This window comes from Bison bison, unplaced genomic scaffold (assembly GCF_000754665.1).
Source record: "Bison bison bison isolate TAMUID 2011002044 unplaced genomic scaffold, Bison_UMD1.0 scf7180017864032, whole genome shotgun sequence".
Lineage (NCBI taxonomy): Eukaryota > Metazoa > Chordata > Mammalia > Artiodactyla > Bovidae > Bison > Bison bison.
Window position 1 is genome coordinate 5,271,502 of NW_011494604.1, and position 21,392 is coordinate 5,292,893.

Consider the following 21,392-nt stretch of genomic DNA (forward strand, 5'->3'; position numbering starts at 1 on the left):
ACAATTGATAAGATCTAAATTATTATCTTGGAAGCAAGTATCTGAGTTGGAGTGGAGGGCAGAAAAGTTAGAAACATATCAGTAAACAAAGAAGCCTGGTAACTGAATGAATCAGTGTGGGTTTTGACTGGTCATCACTAAGGATGACAATGTGAATAACAGTATCAAAGGACAATGAGAGCTCCACTAATATCTTCAGTACCTAAAGCCACACTGGTGGGGAGGACACTAGATGACTAACGTAAGGAATAGGCAGTAAGGTGAACAGTCTGATGGCAAGGGCTTCAGGAGAGCCAACAGGTAAAAACCATTTATGTAAAAAGTTTTCAAACATAAATGCTTCTTAAAACACATATAAGCAAGTTATTTATGAATTGTGTGCATAGTATGAACATGGTCTGGAAGTGTATAACAAAATTCATATGAAGAGAGGAGAATGGAAACAGAACACTGTTATGATAAAGTTGAACTAGCAACATAAACTTCAACTTTTTCACAATACTCTATTAGTTTAAAAACAGATGAAAAAAAGGCAAGAAATATCCTATATATGACTATAGGGAAAACAATTAAATATTATTTACTACTCTTTAGGACCAGCTCTCCTATTTTTAAAATGTCATATTATTTTATATAAAAGAGATAATTCAATAAAAAGTAACATTTTCTTTCTAGTTCAACTGTAAGCAGCAGCTTGTTTTTTTGTATATTTGGCCATAATCGGGATGCCAATTCTCTGTCTGTTAACTGGCACTTAGTTGTCTTGAACAGATAAGGCAGCATAATAAATAAGATCAATATTTAAATTGGTAAATAAAAGAGCTTATCATTGAATTTGCTGCTGCTAATAAATAAAAATTACATAAAGCCCTGTGCAAGCCAAATATATGGAAGAATTTTCAGCAAGTAGTAAAGTTCTGACACGAAGTGTAAGACATCATCTCTGTTCATTAAAGAGACTGAATATTATTACAAAACCACAAATATCTCTAAAATTCTATAATTTAGAAAAGGAAAACTTGGAAAAGCAGATTATAGAGTATATTGATCTTTATTACATATGGGTGCTTCTAGTATTGACTCAATATACCAAATAAAACTTTCATTTTTCAATCAACATGAACATATTAAAAATATATTTATATTTCATCTCAGCTTGTATATTAAAAAAAGAAAATCACATAGGAAGCTTAACATTACCTAGGTACTTTCATTACAATACAATTCTAGGAAATACAACTGTATCATGCACAACTGTGTTACGTAATACACTAAGAGTTGGAAGTACAAAGATGGTATCTGTGCTCACACAGTTGAGAGTACAGAAAAGCCCGTCTTAAGTTATTATTTCTCAAGGCACAGCCCAAGAACCAGCAGCACTAGAAGTATCAGAATTATCTTGCTTGTTAAAATAATTACTTGTTTAAGTATATTTCTGTGTTCCATCTTAAAACTATTAGAACAAAACAAGAATCTCCATTATGAGCAAATACCTTTGGTGGCTATCATTTACATAAAAGTTTAAGAATCAATGCCTTAAATAATTATTGCTATGACATTACAGGTGAAAAAGTGAAAAACTCACCCCCCTTATTATTAGGAAGATTCTGACTTAAAATTGATTTTTAAAAATTATTAGGTTAAAATATTTAACACTTCTCTTTTAAATATTTGTACAATGTTTAAACTTTATATTGGGAACTTTCATTAAAATTTATCACGTCTAAGGAAATAAGATAGATTATAAGCAAACAAACTTACAGTTGGTGATATCAGGTGGTGCATAGCCATCATTCATATACATACTTGTGGGTTTTGCCACTTTCAAATAAACAAAATCAGATGTGTTCTTTAAGGCAGTTACTGCTTCTTCATGAGTAACTTCTTCTAAACACACACTATTCACCTAAAAGAAAATCCCCAAAGTTTTACTTCTTCCTTCCCGCTCTGAAAGCCATATTTTTTTTCCCTCTTTACTCCTCTGGTAGAATCTTTAGTATACTGTTGAACAGGAGTGGTAGATGTGTCTTTCTAGGAATTTGTCTATTTCATCTAAGTTACCTGATGTGTTGGTATAGAGTTGGTCATAAATAGAAGTATTGGCTTATGCTCTCTCTTTCATTCCTACTTATAGAAATTTGAGTTATTTTTTTCTTTGTCAGTCTAGCTAAAGGTTTGTCAATTTTGTTGATCTTTTCAAAGGCCCAAGTTTTGGTTTCTCTATGGTTGTCCTATTTCATATGTTGTTAAGTTTTGCCCTAATCCTTTCTCTTCTGCTAGCATTAGGTTTAGACTGTTCCTCTTTTCAGTAAACACTTTTTTGGGTGTGTATGTTTGCCTTTGAACTGTTTATTTTATATTGGAGTATAGTCAATTAACAATGTTGTGATAGTTTCCGGCAGCCAGCAAAGGGACTCAATCATACATGTACATGTATTCATTCTCCCCCTAATTTCCCTCCCATCCAGACTGCCACATAACACTGAGCAGAGTTCCCTGTGCTGTACAAAGGTCCTGGATGATTATCCATTCTAAACATACAGACTGTTTCTAGTGTTTTAAATTATAATGTACTAAACCAATGTTCATTTTAGTATATTTTCCATTAATCTAACATGCAACTTTATAACCGACTGTAGCTTTTTTTTAATGTTTTGACAGAAATTTCTAAAGGTCACAGAACAATCCTAACTTTCCCACTGATTACTAATAAAGCTTTGCAGGGTTTCAGCTGTATGGTCATTCACCTTTGGTACACTGTTCATCTGATGGCCTGCAATGAGACGTTAGCAACTATGACACAAAGTGAGGATTAATAAATGCCACACATTAGAGCTATCTTCTTGGAAAGCTTACTTGTGGTATGTTTCTCTCGGAACCCGGCCATCTTGTTAAGAAGCCCAACTTAGCCATCCCACTTGAGCTCCCAGCTAACAGGCAAAACTAAATGTTCCACTATATATAAGCCAGCTTGAAAGTGGACCCCTGGCCCTAGTTTAGCCGCCCCAGTAGACATTACAAGGAGTCAAGACATGCTGTCCTGGCCAAACCCATCCAAATTGCGTAAGTATAAGTAAATAAATAACTTGTCATTTTAGTCACTAATGTTAGTGTTTTCTTATGTAGCATTAGATAACTGAATGCTGCTGCTGCTGCTAAGTCACTTCAGTCGTGTCTGACTCTGTGTAACCCCATAGACGGCAGCCACCAGGCTCCCCCATCCCTGGGATTCTCCAGGCAAGATCACTGGAGTGGGTTGCCATTTCCTTCTCCAATGCATGAAAGGGAAAAGTGAAAGTGAAAGTGAAGTCGTGTCCAACTCTTAGTGACCCCATGGACTACAGCCTATCAGGCTCCTCCATCCATGGGATTTTCCAGGCAAAGTACTGGAGTGGGGTGCCATTGCCTTCTCCAGATAACTAAATAAAGAGCTAATAAGATTTGCTAAGGGATTCAACGTGGAGAGGGAAAGAAAGAGAATGATCCTAAAGTTTCAGACCTGGGCAAAATAGAAGGATAAAGTTTCTATTTAATTAGATGTGAAAATTATGCCAAGTGCAGAATTGGGGGTGGCAGGGTTGGGGGGGTTGCTGTGACTTGGAAGTTTATTTTTAGATACAGTTGTCCTTTGGTATCTGTGGGGGAATGATTCTATGACCCCAGTGCCCAAATTACCCTTCTTAAGGATAAAAAAAAATTCTTCAGATTCTCAAGCTCCTATGTAAAATGGAATAGTATTTGCATACACATAGCATCCCTTGGGGGCTTCCCTAGTGGCTCAGACGGTAATGGAGGTTCAAAACACTGTACAGGAGACGGTGACCAACATCATCCCAAAGAAAAAGAAATGCAAGAAGGCAAAATGGCTGTCTTAAGGAGGCCTTACAGATAGCTGAGAAAAGAAGAGAAATGAAAGGCAATGGAGAAAAGGAAAGATATACCCAACTGAATGCAGAGGTCCAGAGAATAGCAAGAAGAGATAAGTCTTCTTCAGTGAACAATGCAAAGAAATAAGAGAAAACAATAGAATGGGAAAGATTAGAGATCTCTTCAAGAATATTGGAGATACCAAGGGAAAATTTCATACAAGGATGGCCACAAAAAAGGACAGAAACAATAAGGATCTAACAGAAGCAAAACAGATTAAAAACAGGTGGCTAGAATACATGGAAGAACTATACAAAAAAGGTCTTAATGACCCAGATAACCACAATGGTGTGGTCACTCACCTAGAGCCAGACATCCTGGAGTGTGAAGTCAAATAGGCATTTCTTTCTACTAGAAAAAAAACTAGTGGAGGTGATAGAATTACGGTTGAGTTACTTAAAATCCTAAATGACAACACTCCTAAAAGATGCTAAAGTGCTGCACTCAATATGTCAGCAAATGTGGAAAACGCAGCAGTGGCCAAAGGACTAGAAAAGGTCATTTCATTCTAATCCCAAAGAAGGGCAATTCCAAAGAATGTTCAAACTACTGTATAATTGTGCTCATTTCACATGCTAGCAAGGTTATGCTCAAAATCCTTCAAGTTAGGCTTCAGCAGTAAGTGAACGAGAACTTCCAGATGTACAAGCTGGATTTAGAAAAGGCAGAGGAACCAGAGATCAAACTGCCAACATTTGCTGGATCATGGAGAAAGCAAGAGAATTCCAGAAAATTCACCATGCTAAAGCCGTTGACTGTGTGGATCACAACAAACTGTGGAAAATTCTTAAAGATATGGGGATACTAGACCACCTTACTGTCTCCTCAGAAACCTGTATGCAGACCAAGAAAAAAGAGCTGGAACTGGACATGGAACAATGGACTGGTTCCAAATTGGGAAAGGAGTACGTCAAGGCTGTATACTGTCACTCTGCTTATTTAACTTCTATACAGAGTACATAATGTGAAATGCTGGGCTGGATCAATCACAAATTGGAATCAAGATTGCGAGGAGAAATATCAATACCCTCATATATGCTGATGACACTACTCTAGTGGCAGAAAGCAAAGAGGAACTAAACAGTCTCTTGATCATGGTGAAAGGAGACAGTGAAAAGCTGGCTTAAAACTCAACATTCAAAAAACTAAGATCATGGCATCTGGTCTAATCACTTCATGGCAAATGGATGAGGAAAAAGTGGAAACAGTGACAGATTTTATTTTCTTGGGTTCCAAAATCACTGCAGATGGTGACTGCAGCCATGAAATAAAAGACACTTGCTCCTTAGAAGAAAAGTTATGGCAATCCTAGACAGCATATTAAAAAGCAGACATCACCTTACCGACAAAGGTCCTTATAAGGATAAAGATAAGGTTTTTGCAGTAGTCATGTATGGATATGAGAGTTGGACCCTAAAGAGGTGTGTGCCAAAGAATTGATGTTTTTGAATTGTGGTGCTAGAGAAGACTCCTGAGAGTCCCTTGGATAGCAAGGAGATTCAATCAGTCAATCCTAAAGGAAATCAGTCCTGAACATTCATTGGAAGGACTGATGCTGAAGCTCTAATCCTCTGGCCACCTGATGCAAAGAACTGACTCATTTGAAAAGACCTTGATGCTGGGAAAGATTGAGGGCATGTGGAGAAGGGGATGTCAGAGGTTGAGATGGTTGGATGGCATCACAAACTCAATGGACATGGGTTTGAGCAAACTCCAGGAGACAGTAAAGGACAGGGAAGCCTGGCATGCTGTAGTCCATGGGGTTGCTAAGTGTCAGACATGACTTAGTGAGTGAACAACACACCCTCTCTTACTTAAATCATCTCCAGACTACTTATCATACCTAATGCAATATAAACACCATGTGACTAGCTGTCAGCCTACAGCCAATACATTTAGGGTTTTGAGAACTTTTTGGAATTCTTCCTGCAAGTATTTTTGATCCTCAGTTGGTTAAATCCACAGATGTGGAACCCATGGACACAGAAGGCCAATTGTATATTTGAGATGACTCTTGAGATATACATAAGGAGACTGAAGTTCAGAAAACAATACTTATTACTACCATGTACAAAGAGACCTAGTAAGCTATTTACTACCTGTCAAAGAGAAAAGAAAATGTGCAATGTTTAGAGGTTAGGGAAAAGATGCATCAGAAAGGAGAATGAGAAGGAATGGCCAGTGAGTTAAAAGGAATAGCAAGATAGAGGGTGACTAGTATGGAAATTGGAAAAGAGTGTTTTAAGAAGGCAAAAGGTGTGTCAAATGCCTGATTCATCAATTAAAGTGACAGATAAAACTGAATAATTTCAGTGGCATTTGGCAACAAAAGCCTCATTAAATGGCAAATTCAGTGTAAATTTCTTGTTTCCTATTCTTAAAATTCTTAAAAATTCTTAAAATTGATTCTGCAGAAACTATAAAGGAGGACATAAGAAATTTTTAAAAAATAAATTAAAAAAAGAATGAGAAACCTAGTGGAGAAAGGTTGTCTGGAACTGGTGTATGTGTATGTGGGGTTTGTGTATATATGTGAAGATGAAGGAGTGCTGGTTGTAGCTTGGGGAAAAGAGTGACAAGTCATAGCCATGAGAGGATAAGTTAGAGAAAAGCAGTTGGAGGACAGTTTCTTCCTCTTCACTATCATTAACTAGCAGAAATAACTAGCAGCTATTCTTAGCAGAGGTATTCAAAAGGGCAAATAAATAAGTAAGAGGAAAGAACCCAAATCACCACTATATCAGACTTTGTAAGCCTTTCCAGATTCACTTGAGCCTACCTTCCCACTAGGCCTTGGCTGCTTGCTTACAAGACAGCCCTGGCTATTGCTACTCTTGTCTCCTACCATTACGAACTATTTCAACCTCTTCTGTAGTAAAGGCTGGGCGTGGGCATGGCTCACATGTTCCACATAATGAGAGCAGTAACATATCAGAAGACCACATATGATGTGTCTAGACCACCGAGGCTCTAGCTCTTTCAACACTTCTGGGTTCAGAGGAAGTGTAGTGCCAGAGTGTGGGAGCTGGCCTTCCTAGTATTCATCCAGAGGCGCCGGGTAACACAGCCAAGAATCCAGGACAGTTAACCCCTATGGGGTAGACTCTAAATAACGAGAGGAGACTAAGAGGGGCCAGGAGATCAATCCTATCTTTTGCTTGGATAGCAGGATCTAAGGTTTAGCAGTTCCACATTGCCTGCCTGGAAGACTGTCCTATATGGTAAGAAACCAGCTATATTTTCTTATGAAATTACAGCCAGCTTAGAAACATAATACCTTGTATTGGCTTTCCCTCATTCTCTGCCTCCCTTTTCATTTCCACTCACTCCAGCTTCTCTGAAGTTCTACCTCCAAATAATACCTTAGCACAGTAGCTTTTCTTCAGGTTTGTTTTTGTAGGGAACATGAATTAAGACAGTTATTAATGAAGATTGGATAAATAAATTGTGATATAGTCTATAGTTTCAGAATAGAATATTATGAAGAGAGGAAATAACTAAATCTCAACTCTAGGCAGCAATATGGATAAATCTCAATAAAACAATATTGAGGGAAAAAGTATTAAAAGACTACATACTGCACAACAGCCTTTAAATTTTTTTTCAAAACAATACTAAACAAAACACTTAGGCATATGTATGTGATTAAGCAATCTTTAAAAAGCAAAAGAATGAGAAACACAAACTGTTGATATTCTAGTTTCTGGGTTGGATAATAACTAGCAGTTTTCATTATATTATAAATAAAAATTATAGATTAGAACAAGAAAGGGAAAAAGAAGGTCACACACGACTAAGGATGATAGTGTTATGAACCTAAGGATTATGAATAAATAATTTTGTGCATCCAAGCTCCTAAATAGGATAAAAGAAAAAGAGAAGGGACCTAGCAGAGGGAATGGAAATAGCAAACAGATAATGAAGAGTCATTTTTCAGGTCCTGAGTAAAGAAAGGCTAGTATTCACCTGTGTAAATGTCATTTAAATATTTTTGGCATGTAGAATTTCAGTCTTTCAGGAAAAAAAGACATCAAAGTGATTTTTAAAACAATGGATTTTTTATACTTACTGCTAAAAGTTTATCTCCAATCTGAAGTTTACCATCTTTATGAGCTGCTCCTCCTTCAATTATTTTGGTTACATAGATGCTATTATCCCCAGGAATATGCTGATTTCCAACACCTCCAGCAATGCTAAACCCAAGACCTGTTTGGAAAACACTAGTTTTACAATTTTACCCATAAATGTAAACCTAAGTTCAGAAAGAAATGACTAAAAAGTAGAAAACAGATTCTATAAGGTGATAATTTCACCAAACTAATCCTTTTTAAAATACAAAAGAATCTATTTACCTATTTTTAAAATCCTAAGTATTTTGTAATCAGGGGCAATTACAAATTAAGTGCTCCTACAGTTACAAGTAAGTACCTTCCCCTTCCCTCCTAGGTACTTCTTAAAGTGTCTCATGCATTTGTGTTAGGTCAAAGAATTCATGTAGAATTGTTTCACTTTTGTTTCCATCATAATTGCATTTCTTACTAACACTTTTAATACTTCCACAAGATTAAAACAACTGAGGGAAAAAAAAATCAATGGTGGGCAAAACTAACAGCTTCAGAAATGCAGATGTTTTTGTTCTTTTTCAATATTCTATGAATTACTTTTAAGTAAGGAATCTCAGTAATTCATAATTCCCATGGCCTTAATACCAAACTTGTAGCTCTCTATTCATTTTTCATGAAGCCACGAATGAGAATCAGTATTTCCATTTATCCTCAATTCCATCCATGTTTTCAAAATTCAGATCACATCCTAATAGTCTTCACTGCAGATATAACTATTAATGATATGCTCATTAATATTTTCTTTTACCCTGTGTATCCATATTTAATATACTTTGTAGATTAATGACTACAAGTTAATATTAATGCTATACATGACTTCAAAATGTTTATGCCGAATGCTATTTAAAACAAAAATCATTAGAAGTAACAGATTATAAAATTCACTAAAGTGAAAGTGAAAGTTGCTCGGTCATATCTGACTCTTTGCCTGCCAGCCTGTAGCCCGCCAGGCTCCTCTGTCCACAGAATTCTTTAGGCTGGAATACCGAAGTGGGTAGCTGTTCCCTTCTCCAGGGGATCTTCCCAACCCAGGGATCAAACCCTGGTCTCCCACAATGCAGGTGGATCCTTTACCATGGGAGTCACCAGGGAAGCCCCACCCCTCCAAATTCAGTAAATTCTATAGATTACCAGTATTGCTAATCTTAGAATGTGTGTCATATATAACTTAAGAGTTACATGTCACTTAAGAGATTTCTTACTTAATAATTTGTTTTTGTTTGATTTAGTTCATACCTTTAGGACCTTTAATGAGCTTTATCTCCATTATTTTTTCTGATACTGGTTTCCGTCTTTTTACATACAAGCGTACAATAGATCCTGCTTCTTTCAATGCTTCAACTGCTTTGCTATGTGTTACATCACGAACATCTATTTCATTTACTCGCAAAATACAGTCATTGACTCTAAGGAAAAATTAAAAATAAAAATGAAATATTAAAAATTTAATATCGATTTTTCACTTTGCCAATTTTTATTTTCACATTTTTAAGGTTAACTACTACGATTTTTTCTGAGAAGAAACTTCATGTTAAATTTCAATATATCAAATACTTATATAAATACAAACATTTCTCAAGGGCCATCAAAAGAAATAGTGCAAATAATAGATTATTTTACAAAAATATTAAATGATAATGACAGCTGTCTATGTACAGAAATTAAAATACTTTAGAAAAACAGAAAATACTTATTTAGTACTAATCACAAGCTACAAACTTCTTTTAGTGTTTTAACCCTTACAACAACCTGTAAGGTGGATCTATCTATATCCCTATTTTACACATGGAAAAACTGAGGCACAAAGTTTAAATAACATTCCCAAAGCCACCCAGATAATGACCAGTAGAGCAGTGATTCAAAGACAAGAAATCTAAGGCTTAGACTGAATAACTAGCTTAACGTCACAGTGGAAAATCAGATTAATTGATTGATTTATTAAAAAATAAACTGATCTCCACGTGGGGTTCACCCCAGAGATGCAGGGATTCTTCAATATATGCAAATCAATTAATGTGATATACCATATTAACAAATCAAAGGATAAAAACCACACGATAATCTCAATAGATGCAGAAAAAGCTTTTGACAAAATTCAACATGTATATATGATAAAAAACTCTCCAGAAAGTGGACATACAGGAAACCTACCTCAACATAATAAAGGCTATACATGACAAACCCACAGCAAACATTATTCTCAATGGTGAAACACTGAAAGCATTTCCTCTAAGATCAGGAACAAGGGTACCCACTCTTGCCACTATTATTCAACAAAGTTTTTGGAAGTCCTAGTCATGGCAAGCAAAGAAGAAATAGAAATAAAAGAAATCCAAATTGGAAAAGAAAAAATAAAACTGTCACTGTTTGCAGATGACATGATACTATATATAGATAGAGCCATCAGAAAACGATTAGAGCTAATCAATGAGTTTAGTAAAGTGGCAGATACAAAATTAATACACAGAAATCTCTGCATTTCTACACACTAACAATGAGAAATCAAAAAGAGAAATTAAGGAAACAATCCCATTTACAACTGCAACAAAAAGAACAAAATACCTAGACATAAATCTGCCCAAGGAGGCAAAAGACCTGTATGCAGAAAACCAGAAGACACTAATGAAACAAAATCAAAGATGACACAAAGATGGAGAGATATACCACATTCTTGGATTAGAAGATTCAACATTGTGAAAATGACTATACTAACCGAAAACAATCTACAGATTCAATGAAATTCCTATCAAATTACCAATGGTACTTTTCATACAACTTTTGAGTTGACCAAAAAGTTTGTTCTGATTTTTCCCTACGACTGTATGGAAAAACCCAAACAAACTTTTTGGCCAACCCAATAGAAAAATTTTGTTAACAATTTATATGGAAACACGAAAGACTCTGAAAAGGACTTCCCTGGTGGTCCAATGGTTAAGAATCCGCCTGCCAAGGCAGGAAACACAGGTTCAATCCCTGGTCAGGAAAGATTCCATGTGCCATGGAGCAACTAAGCCTATGTGCCATAGATGCTGAAACCAACGTACTCTAGAGCTGGTGCTCTTCAACAAGAGAAGCCATTGAAATGGGAAGTGTAGCTCCCACTCACTGCAACGAAAAGTCGACTCCACTCACCAAAACTAGAGAAACCCAGCAATGAAAACCTAGTACAAAGCCATAAGTACATTAATTTAAAAAGAGACTCCAAATAGCCAAAGCAATCTTGAGAAAGAAAAATGGAGCTGGAGGTATCAAGCTCCCTGACGTTATACTATACTACAAAGCTACAGTAATCAAGATAGTATGGTACTGGCACAAAAACAGAAATACAGATCAATGGAACAAGACAGAAAGCCCAGAGATAAATCCATGCACCTGTGGGTACACCTTATCTTTGACAAAGGAGGCAAAACTATACAGTGGATAAAACAGTCTCTTTAATAAGTTATGCTGGGAAAACTGGACAACTATATGTAAAAGCATGAAATTAGAACATTTCCAAACACCATGGACAAAAATAAACTCAAAATGGATTAAAGACCTAAATGTAAGGTCAGACATTACAAAACTCTTGGTGGAAAACACAGGCAGAACACTCTTTGACATAAGTGACAGCAAGATGCTTTTTGATCTACTTCCTAGAGTAATAGGAATAAAAATAAACAAATGAGACCTGATAAACTTAAAAGTTTTTGCACAGCAATGAAAATCATAAATAAGAGAAAAAGATAACCCTCAGAATGGGAGAAAATACTTGCAAATGAAACAACTGAAAATGGATTAATCTCCAAAATACAAAAGGAGCTCATGCTCAATACAAAAAAACCCTCAAACTATCCAATACAAAAATGGGTGGAAGACCTGAACAGACATTTCTACAAAGAAGATATATATAGATGGCTAACAAACATGTAAAAAGTTGCTCAACTTCACTAATTATTAGATAAATGCAAATCAAAACCACAACAAGGTATCATCTCACACCAGTCAAAGTGGTCATCAAAAGATCTACAAACAATAAATTTTGGAGAGGGTGTGAAGAAAGGGATCTCTCCTGTACTGTTGGTGGGAATGTAAATTGATACAGTCATGATGGAGAACAGTATGAAGGTTCCTTAAAAAACTAAAAAGTAGAACTGCCATAATACCCAACAATCCCACCACTGGGGATATACCCTGAGAAAACTGTAATAAAAAATATACATGTACCCCAATGTTTACTGCAGCACTATTTACAACAGCCAGAACATGGAAGCAACTGAAATGTCCAGCAACAGATGAATGGATAAAGAAGATGTGGTACATATATACCATGGAATATTACTGCACCATCAAAAGGAATGAACTTGGGTCATTTGTATTGATGTGGGTGAACCTAGAGTCTGTCATACTGAAGTAAGTCAGAACCAGAAGAACAAATATCATACATTAACACACACACACATATATGAAATCTAGAAAAATGGTACTGATGAACCTATGTACAGGGTAGGAATACAGATGCAGACATAGAGGACAGATTTGTGAACCACTCAGCTGGAAGGAGAGGGTGAGATGAACTGAGAGTAGCACTGACATAAACACTACCATGTGTGAAACAGATAGCTAGTGGGAAGCGGCTACGTGGCACAGGGACTCAGCTCGGGACTATGTGATGACCTAGAGTGGCGGGATGGAGGTCCAAGGAGGGAGGGGATATATGTGCACATATAGCTGATTTACTGTGTTATTCAACAGAAATGAACACAACATTGTGAAGCAATTATACTTCAATAAAAATAAATAAATTGACCTTAGTTTCAATCGCATGCTATTCATGTAGAAAACAAAAAGATGGTCATCTCATATTGGGCAGGGAAGGGGAACAAAACACAATTAAAATATTTCAAGTGATCATGCTAAACTTCTATAATATATCAAATTAAGTTTAGAGAAAAGAAATTCTATATCCAAAGACAGTGATACCTTACAGTTAGTACTACAGGTCAGTTCTCCAGTGGAACAAATGGAACATTTTAATTTTCATACAAGAAGCACAAATAAAAGGCAAATAACAAAATCAGGAAGTATATGCCGACATTTACATGAATATTCAAATTATTAATTTTATATCTAACTTCATTAATATACAACTTGTCATATTCAGTGAGAAGTTTAGAAACTGAAGAGCTGCATAAGGCACCAATAGTCTTAAAATAAAATATTCTTTCTCACAGACCATATAAAATTTTAGTTCTAAAATTTTTAGAAAACTGTCACCATGTGTAAAAAACAACAAACAAGGCAACAGGAAAAGTGCCACAATCTATGATCTATGATTATGTCTAAGGAAACAACAAAGATGCCAAAGATCTTTGTTTAACAAGATACTAAGGATATCTTCTGAAATGGAACATTAAACAAAAGACCAGGTACTTACATTTATTCAATTTAGGAAATAGGTTAATTTACTTAAAGTTTGCATTCATCTTTTCTCTTTGTGGTGCATGTGTGTGTGTGTGTTATTCGCTCAGTCGTGTCCAACTCTTTGTGACGCCAGGGACTATAGCCCACCAGGCTCATCTGTCCAAGGGATTCTCCAGACAAGAATATGGAGTGCATAGCCATTCCCTTCTCCAGGGAATCTTCCCAATCCAAGGATCAAACAACCTGGGTCTATTGCACTACAGGCAAATTCTTTACCACCTGAGCCACCAGGTATGAGATAAAAACTCAGGATATACATGATTCCCTACCCTGCTTATTTAACTTACATGGAGAGTACATCATGAGAAATGGTGGGCTGGAAGAAGCACAAGCTGGAATCAAGATTGCTGGGAGAAATATCAATAACCTCAGATATGCAGATGACACAACCCTTATGGCAGAAAGTGAAGAGGAACTAAAAAGCCTTTTAATGAAAGTGAAAGAGGAAGAGTGAAAAAGTTGGCTTAAAGTTCAACATTCAGAAAACTAAGATCATGGCATGTAGTCCCATCACTTCATGGCAAATAGATGGGGAAACAGTGGAAACAATGTCAGACTTTATTTTTGGGGGGCTCCAAAATCACTGCAGATGGTGACTGCAGCCATGAAATTAAAAGACGCTTAGTCCTTGGAAGGAAAGTTATGCCAACTTGCTGCTAAGTCGCTTCAGTCGTATCCGACTCTGTGCGACCCCACAGACGGCAGCCCACCAGGCTCCCCCATCCCTGGGATTCTCCAAGGCAAGAACATTGGAGTGGGTTGCCATTTCCTTCTCCAATGCATGAAAGTGAAAAGTGAAAGTGAAGTCGCTCAGTTGTGTCAGACTTTTAGTGACCTCATGGACTGCAGCCTACCAGGCTCCTCCGTCCATGGGATTTTCCAGGCAAGAGTACTGGAGTAGGGTCCCATTGCCTTCTCCAATGACCAACCTAGATAGCATATTCTAAAGCAGAGACATTACTTTGCCAACAAAGGTCCGTCTAGTCAAGGCTATGGTTTTTCCAGTAGTCATGTATGGATGTGAAAGTTGGACTGTGAAAAAAGCTGAGCGCCGAAGAATTGATGCGTTAGAACTGCAGTGTTGGAGAAGACTCTAGAGTCCCTTGGACTGCAAGGAGATCCAACAAGTCCGTTCTAAAGGAGATCAGTCCTGGGTGTTCTTTGGAAGGACTGATGCTAAAGCTGAAACTCCAATACTTTGGCCACCTCATGCTAAGAGTTGACTCATTGGAAAAGACTCTGTTGCTGGGAGGGATTGGGGGCAGGAAGATGAGGGGATGACAGAGGATGAAATGGCTGGATGGAATCACTGACTCGATGGACATGAGTGTGGGTAAACTCCAGGAGTTGGTGATGGAGAGGGAGGCCCGGCATGCTGCAATTCATGGGGTCGCAAAGAGTCGGACACGACCCAGCGACTGAACTGAACTGAAACCTTAAGTAAGTTTATACATGTTCCCCACCCAGAAAATAACTGAAAATACAATGGGAAATCTACAATTTCTACACATTTGCTCAGTAATATTTAAATCATTAATCAAAATTATTATTCAAAATGTTTAATTTCTAAGATAAAACTGAATTCCTAAATGAAAAGAGGGAAACAATGCTTAAAGCATAATTATCTCATTCATTCATTTGATTTTTGAGCATCTACCATATGTTAGTTATTATGATAATATTTCTTATTTGTATTTATTGTTTATTTTCTCTCAAGAAAAAGATACAAAGAAGATTTGGTATCACAACATCAAGTACAAAACATACCGCAATCTTCCATCTTGGGCAGCTGCTCCCCCTGCAATAATTTTAGTAATGAAAATACTTGAGTCATCTCCAATGTGTGGGTTGTCTGTACCTCCTGCAATGCTGAAACCAAGCCCTGAATTTCCCTGGGAACAGAGGGGGAAAAAGTGACATTGAAAAAAAATTATTGATAGGTTCCTGTCACTATATGACCTAGAAACTGTACTAACATAGGCAACATGCATATAAAGGCATATATATATAGGGAGTAAGATGACTTTTAAATTAAAAAATACAAGGAAAGCTATTCTTTTCTCTATGAATTCAGGGGTATTACTGCTGAATAGGTGACGCTGAAGATGTACCGAGTACTTTCAGAGTTTAGTCTACAATTCTTTCTTAAAAGTATGCATAGTTCTTCCTTGTAGAGGTGTCACTATCAGGTCTCTTTCTTTTAGATTGCATCTAGCTCATGTTTGGTAAGGCAAATTGATCCCAAGAGGAAAACGCTTAAGTGATCCTTGTGCTGCTGTTATTTCCAAGTAGGTAATATCGATATATTATTTCAGCCTGTTAAGAAGGGGATACTTGGTGGGGCTTTGCTTCTGCTAACTTTGCCATCAACTTATTTTAAAATTACCAAATTTTATCAGTTAAGTAACACAGCCATCATCCTTGAGGTGTTTAACCAAGAAACCTACCTGACTAGCAAAAGGCATTTTTTAAATACTGAAAGTCTAACTAGATAATTTAACATTGGTAAGCTTTCTTGACAGCAAAGTTAATTTTGCCAAAGCAGCATTGCTTCTTGCTCATTTTATGTACTGATTTTTGAATATTTTCTTTGAAGGAAGGGTTCTCTACCGGTACAAAAAGAAAAACTGATCTCAAAGGTATTAGACATTTATTTTTTCAACAATGATTTAACTTTGGTTTTCAGTGAGTTCAAATTAGTGGGTGAATCTGGATGTATTACTAAACTATATAAAATACCTTAAGATTTCACTCAATTATGATAGTCCTAAAATTCTATTTTAATAAAAAAATTTTTCCAGTCTAAACTCTTTAAAAGTTACTAAAGTGGCAGTAAATAGTATAAAAAGGTTGTATGGGAACACCAAGATACTCAGGTATTCTTTTTTATTTGCTTTAAAAAATCAAGAAATAATTGCAAATAATTTTGTGTAGGTTTTAGGTATATAACATGTTGATTTGATATATTTATATAGAACAATATGATTACCACTTTATTTAGCTTACTTTATTTAGATTACCACTTTATGTACTAGCTTTATTTAGCTAACACCTCTATGAGGTCACATAATTGTCATTATTTTTTATGGTGAGAACATTTAAGAACTAGTCTCTTGCAATTCTGAAGTATATAATACAGTATTGTTGACTATATTCACTATGCTGTGCATATAAGAAGTCTGAAACTTATTCATCATCTAATTCCAAGTTTGTACACTTTAACAATATCTCCCAAATTCCTGGTATTCAAGTCCTTTAATCAGTGAAAAATACAAAGTACAGTTCTGACTAAAAGAATTTAAAAGGTACTAGGAAAAAATGAAAACATGAATGAGGTAAAAAGTTAGGATTATGTCAAGAAATCTCAATAAAGCTGGGGGGGAAACCAACAAAATGCCACATTAAAATGTGCATAATACATTAATATTGTTTACTTGTAAGACTCAGTCAGCTACCGCACTTGAATAGGTGGCCCAAATTCAGGTAAACAGTCAGTATAAAATCTATTACACATGTAAAAGACCCTCTGAGGTCTATTTTCACTCAGTTTATCTGGCTACAAACATAAATCTAATCCTTTAGGAACTTCAAATACACAGATATTCAGTTACTTAGAAAAGTCACTTATGTAAAGCACCTCATTTTCCAAAAATGATGGTCAGACAAGGTGACACTGCTAAAATGTAGCATCAATTGAATGCAGATATTCTTAAGGGGAAAATATATCAAGAAAATCCACACATCTGAATTGTGAGTGTTCGTGCATGAGTTTAGTCATGTCTGACTATTTTTGACCCCGTGGACTGTAGCCCACCAGACTACTCTGTCCATGGGATTCTCCAGGCAAGAATACTGGAGTGGGTTGCCATTCCCTTCTCCAGGGGATCTTCCCAACCCAGGGATTGAACCCACATTTCCTTCATCTCCCTACATCTGAATTGCACCTGTAAGTTATTTTCTGACTAGGGAATGCATAATAAGAAGTTTTCAGTAAGGTCTTTTCCAGTAATCCTATGGTTATTATTTTTCTAGGAAACAAAACTGATACAATGATCAAGTTATTAGCTCAAGAGACAAAATACTCATTTAAAATAAATAATACTTCATTATATGAAAACTAAATAATAAAATTAAAAACTGAGAAAATTTGAGGTATTGTCAGTCTAGAGCAGCACAAGAAGACATAATAACTAAACGTAATATGATATTCCAGATAGGATTCTGGAAGAGAAAAACAAAAAGGAAATTCAAATAAAGTATAAACTTAAGTTGATAATAATGTATCAGTGTTACTTCACTGGTTGAAACAAATGTATTTTAGTATTTTAAGATGTTAATAAATTGGTGAAACTGAGTCTAGGGTAAATGGAAACCCTTTGTACTACTTTTCTACAAATCTAAAAATTTTTAAATAAAAGTTAACTTTTCAAAAAAGTTCTTAAAGAAAAGCCACATGTTCATACATGTTCAAAAGCAACATGAAAATACCACAGCTAATTTTATGATATGTGGATTTATTAAAGAAACTAATATTACATGGTTCTGCTTTTGAAAGATGATCTTCCTTAGATTCTATATGAAAGAGCAGTATATTTAAGAGTTCTTTAAAGAAACAGATTTCTTTTCATTAAAGCTTAAGATAAGGAATAGGCTTTTACCCTTTCAAGTGTGATTTCTTCATATTCATAATCTGCATCAGTGCCATTAACCTAATAGGGGAAAAGAAGCATGGAAATTTAGAGTGTAAAATTTAAAATGACAAGACAATTTTTGTATTTCTTTTTTTTCCCAATTTTTTTTTTAAAATAGAAGGATAACTGTTCATAGAATTTTGTGGTTTTTTTTGTCATACATCAACAAGAATCAGCCATAGGTAGACCCATGTCCCTTCTCTTCCAAACCTCCCTCCCACCTCCCTCCCCATCTCACCCTTCCAGATTGTCACAGAGCCCGTTAAATGAAACCCTGCTAAATGTGATAGTAATCAAATAACTTGGCTTGATTCTAATAATTCTGAGAAAGATTTTCAAGGAATGGAACAGTGCAAATGTGATTAATGACATTTATGATACTGTGACTTTCAAATACAGAAAGGGTACACTCAGCTTTTAATACTTACTGAACTCTTGACCCTGTTCTTCCCTTTAATTCACACATCTAAATAGCTACCAATTCCTCCTGACTTAAATACTTCAGTTGTTCCTGAAAACCATCACCTCTTCATTTTCGTTTCTATCACTTTGGTTCAAGTTGTTATTAATCTCTTCTGGCTATAGCAAATGTAATCTACTCCATCTCTTAGATTACTATTCTTCACTGCTCAAATCATTCTAATGTGTTTTACACAGATGGATCTTCATGGAACCCATGTATCACATACTTTCTCCAAAATTCTCTGAAACTCTCATACAAGGTTCTGTACGAACTGATCCAAATCATGATTCAACTTCATTCCAAACATGTGTCTCCCCTCTTCATGAGCCTTATATACCATTAAATTTAAATGATTTGCTCTGTCCTTTACATTTCCTTCAAGTTCTCACCTCTATAATCTTTCTGGTGGTATGAAACTGAGCAAAGTAATCTCATAAGTCAAATACAGATTGTGATAAACTGAATCTCTATATGCCTCCCATCTTCCATTCTAAGTGCTCTTCTGCAATATGATTAAACCACCCTACCATCAAGAGATGTTATCTATTTCCCGTTCCCTTGGATCTAGGCAGGTTCTAGATGACTTCTTGGAGAAGGCAATGGCAACCCACTCCAGTACTCTTGCCTGGAAAATCCCATGGGCGGAGGAGCCTGGTGGGCTGCAGTCCATGGGGTCGCTAAGAGTCGGGCACGACTGAGTGACTTCACTTTCACTTTTCACTTTCATGCATTGGAGAAGGAAATGGCAACCCACTCCAGTACTCTTGCCTGGAGAATCCCAGGGACGGAGGAGCCTGGTGGGCTGCCATCTATGGGGTCGCACAGAGTCAGACACGACTGAAGCGACTTAGCAGCAGCAGCAGATGACTTCTGCTAAACAGAGAGTGGCACAAATAATGCTCTGCGATTTGGGAATATAGGTCATGTGATGCCTTGTAGTGTCCGCCTTGTTATAAGAATGCACCTTCTACGAATTCAGAACCTGTAATGTGAGGAAGTTCAAAGACCCTACGAGGTGATTTAAATGAAGGAGCATCAAAGACCTCTGGCCAAAAGCCCCAGCTGCATTTCTACCCAGCAATTGGCACTGACTGTTGGCAAATGGTAAATGAGGCAGTTTTCGGTCTTCCAGTCTTTTCCCATGTCCCACCCAAGATCATGTAAAGCAGAACTATCCAATTAATCCAGAAAATCATGAGAAATAATTATTTTTTAAGCCACTGTGTTTCACGGTGGCTTGTTATACAGCAATAGAAAAACGAAACAACAGAAGAATGAAATCTATGTAAGCCACTTTGTTTTCTTACTATACTATAAGAAAGCAACCCCTAATTCAGGTTCAATTCATGAGACAATTTAATAACATCATTAAACACATTCAAACTGGGCTTCTAAATGCCATGAATACATTATCAAAACCACAAATTACCATTTCATTACTGTAAAATAACAGAAAAACGATGGTGTGATATTTTTGAAAGGAATATGGTTTCCAGGAAAATTACAAAATGGGTGATGAGTTTTCTTTTCATAATATCTTTATAAAATGTGGCTTTCAACAGGAAAAATATGCTTCACTAATAGGTTTATCACTCTCAATAGGACAAGGTGAGAGGGAAACAAGAAATAAAATTAGAGAAGAAAAATAAAATTAAATCAATCTTTAGACAAAATGATATATTACTGACAAAATATTTGAGTTTTTTCCCCATCCTCAAAAACAGAAAAGCATAGATTTAAAATACTTCATGAGAACTGTCATTGCTATTACTTTCTAGGTTTAGAATTTAGTCCTAGTAACAAAATGGGATTCTATATTAAGGATGAAGGTGAAAGTGGGAGAAGTGGACTGGGGCCTTATTGTGAAACATCTTAAATGTTTTCCTGATGAATGGCAAATATTCTTGGAAATATTGGAGCATCAAGTAGGTTTAAATGTTTTCCAGAAAAAGAACCATGGCAGTGTGGAACACAAAAGGAAGAGAAATTAGAGAAAAGTAAATTGGTAAAGAAGTTATGGAAATAATTTGGATAAAAGACAAAATTTCTAAAGACAGTTAAGAATAGGCAGTAAATTCCTAATTATAAAAAAATCTTAATATTAGTAGAAAAAAATCCATAAAGTCATAACTAAGAACAAAGGAAAGTTATGACCAACCTAGATAGTATATTCAAAAGCAGAGACATTACTTTGCCAACAAAGGTCCATCTAGTCAAGGCTATGGTTTTTCCTGTGGCCATGTATGGATGTGAGAGATGGACTGTGAAGAAAGCTGAGCGCCGAAGAATTGATGCTTTTGAACTGTGGTGTTGGAGAAGACTCTTGAGAGTCCCTTGGACTTCGAGGAGATCCAACCAGTCCATTCTGAAGGAGATCAGCCCTGGGATTTCTTTGGAGGGAATGATGCTGAAGCTGAAACTCCAGTACTTTGGCCACCTCATGCGAAGAGTTGACTCACTGGAAAAGACTCTGATGCTGGGAGGGATTGGAGGCAGGAGGAGAAGGGGACGACAGAGGATGAGATGGCTGGATGGCATCACTGACTCGATGGACGTGAGTTTGAGTGAACTCCGGGAGTTGATGGACAGAGAGGCCTGGTGTGCTGAGATTCATGGGGTCGCAAAGAGTAGGACACGACTGAGCAACTGAACTAAACTGATTATAGATAAGAACAACTTATCTATAATCAACTTGACTAGGATAAAAATCAGATTATATAACAT

The 21,392-nt window shown here is 36.3% G+C and overlaps 1 protein-coding gene across 6 annotated transcripts in view; it reads right to left on the reverse strand.

Annotated features, from left to right (window-relative positions):
• Positions 1–21,392, reverse strand: part of DLG1 (discs, large homolog 1 (Drosophila)) — a 275,289-nt gene that overhangs the window by 94,428 nt on the left and 159,469 nt on the right. For all 6 annotated transcript variants that reach the window (XM_010834376.1, XM_010834377.1, XM_010834380.1 and 3 more), the window contains 5 exons: positions 18,173–18,223; positions 15,282–15,406; positions 9,288–9,457; positions 7,997–8,133; positions 1,762–1,906 (listed from right to left, as the gene is read on the reverse strand). In XM_010834376.1, the coding sequence (XP_010832678.1) occupies positions 1,762–1,906; positions 7,997–8,133; positions 9,288–9,457; positions 15,282–15,406; positions 18,173–18,223 (628 nt within the window). The remainder of the gene's footprint in view (positions 1–1,761; positions 1,907–7,996; positions 8,134–9,287; positions 9,458–15,281; positions 15,407–18,172; positions 18,224–21,392) is intronic.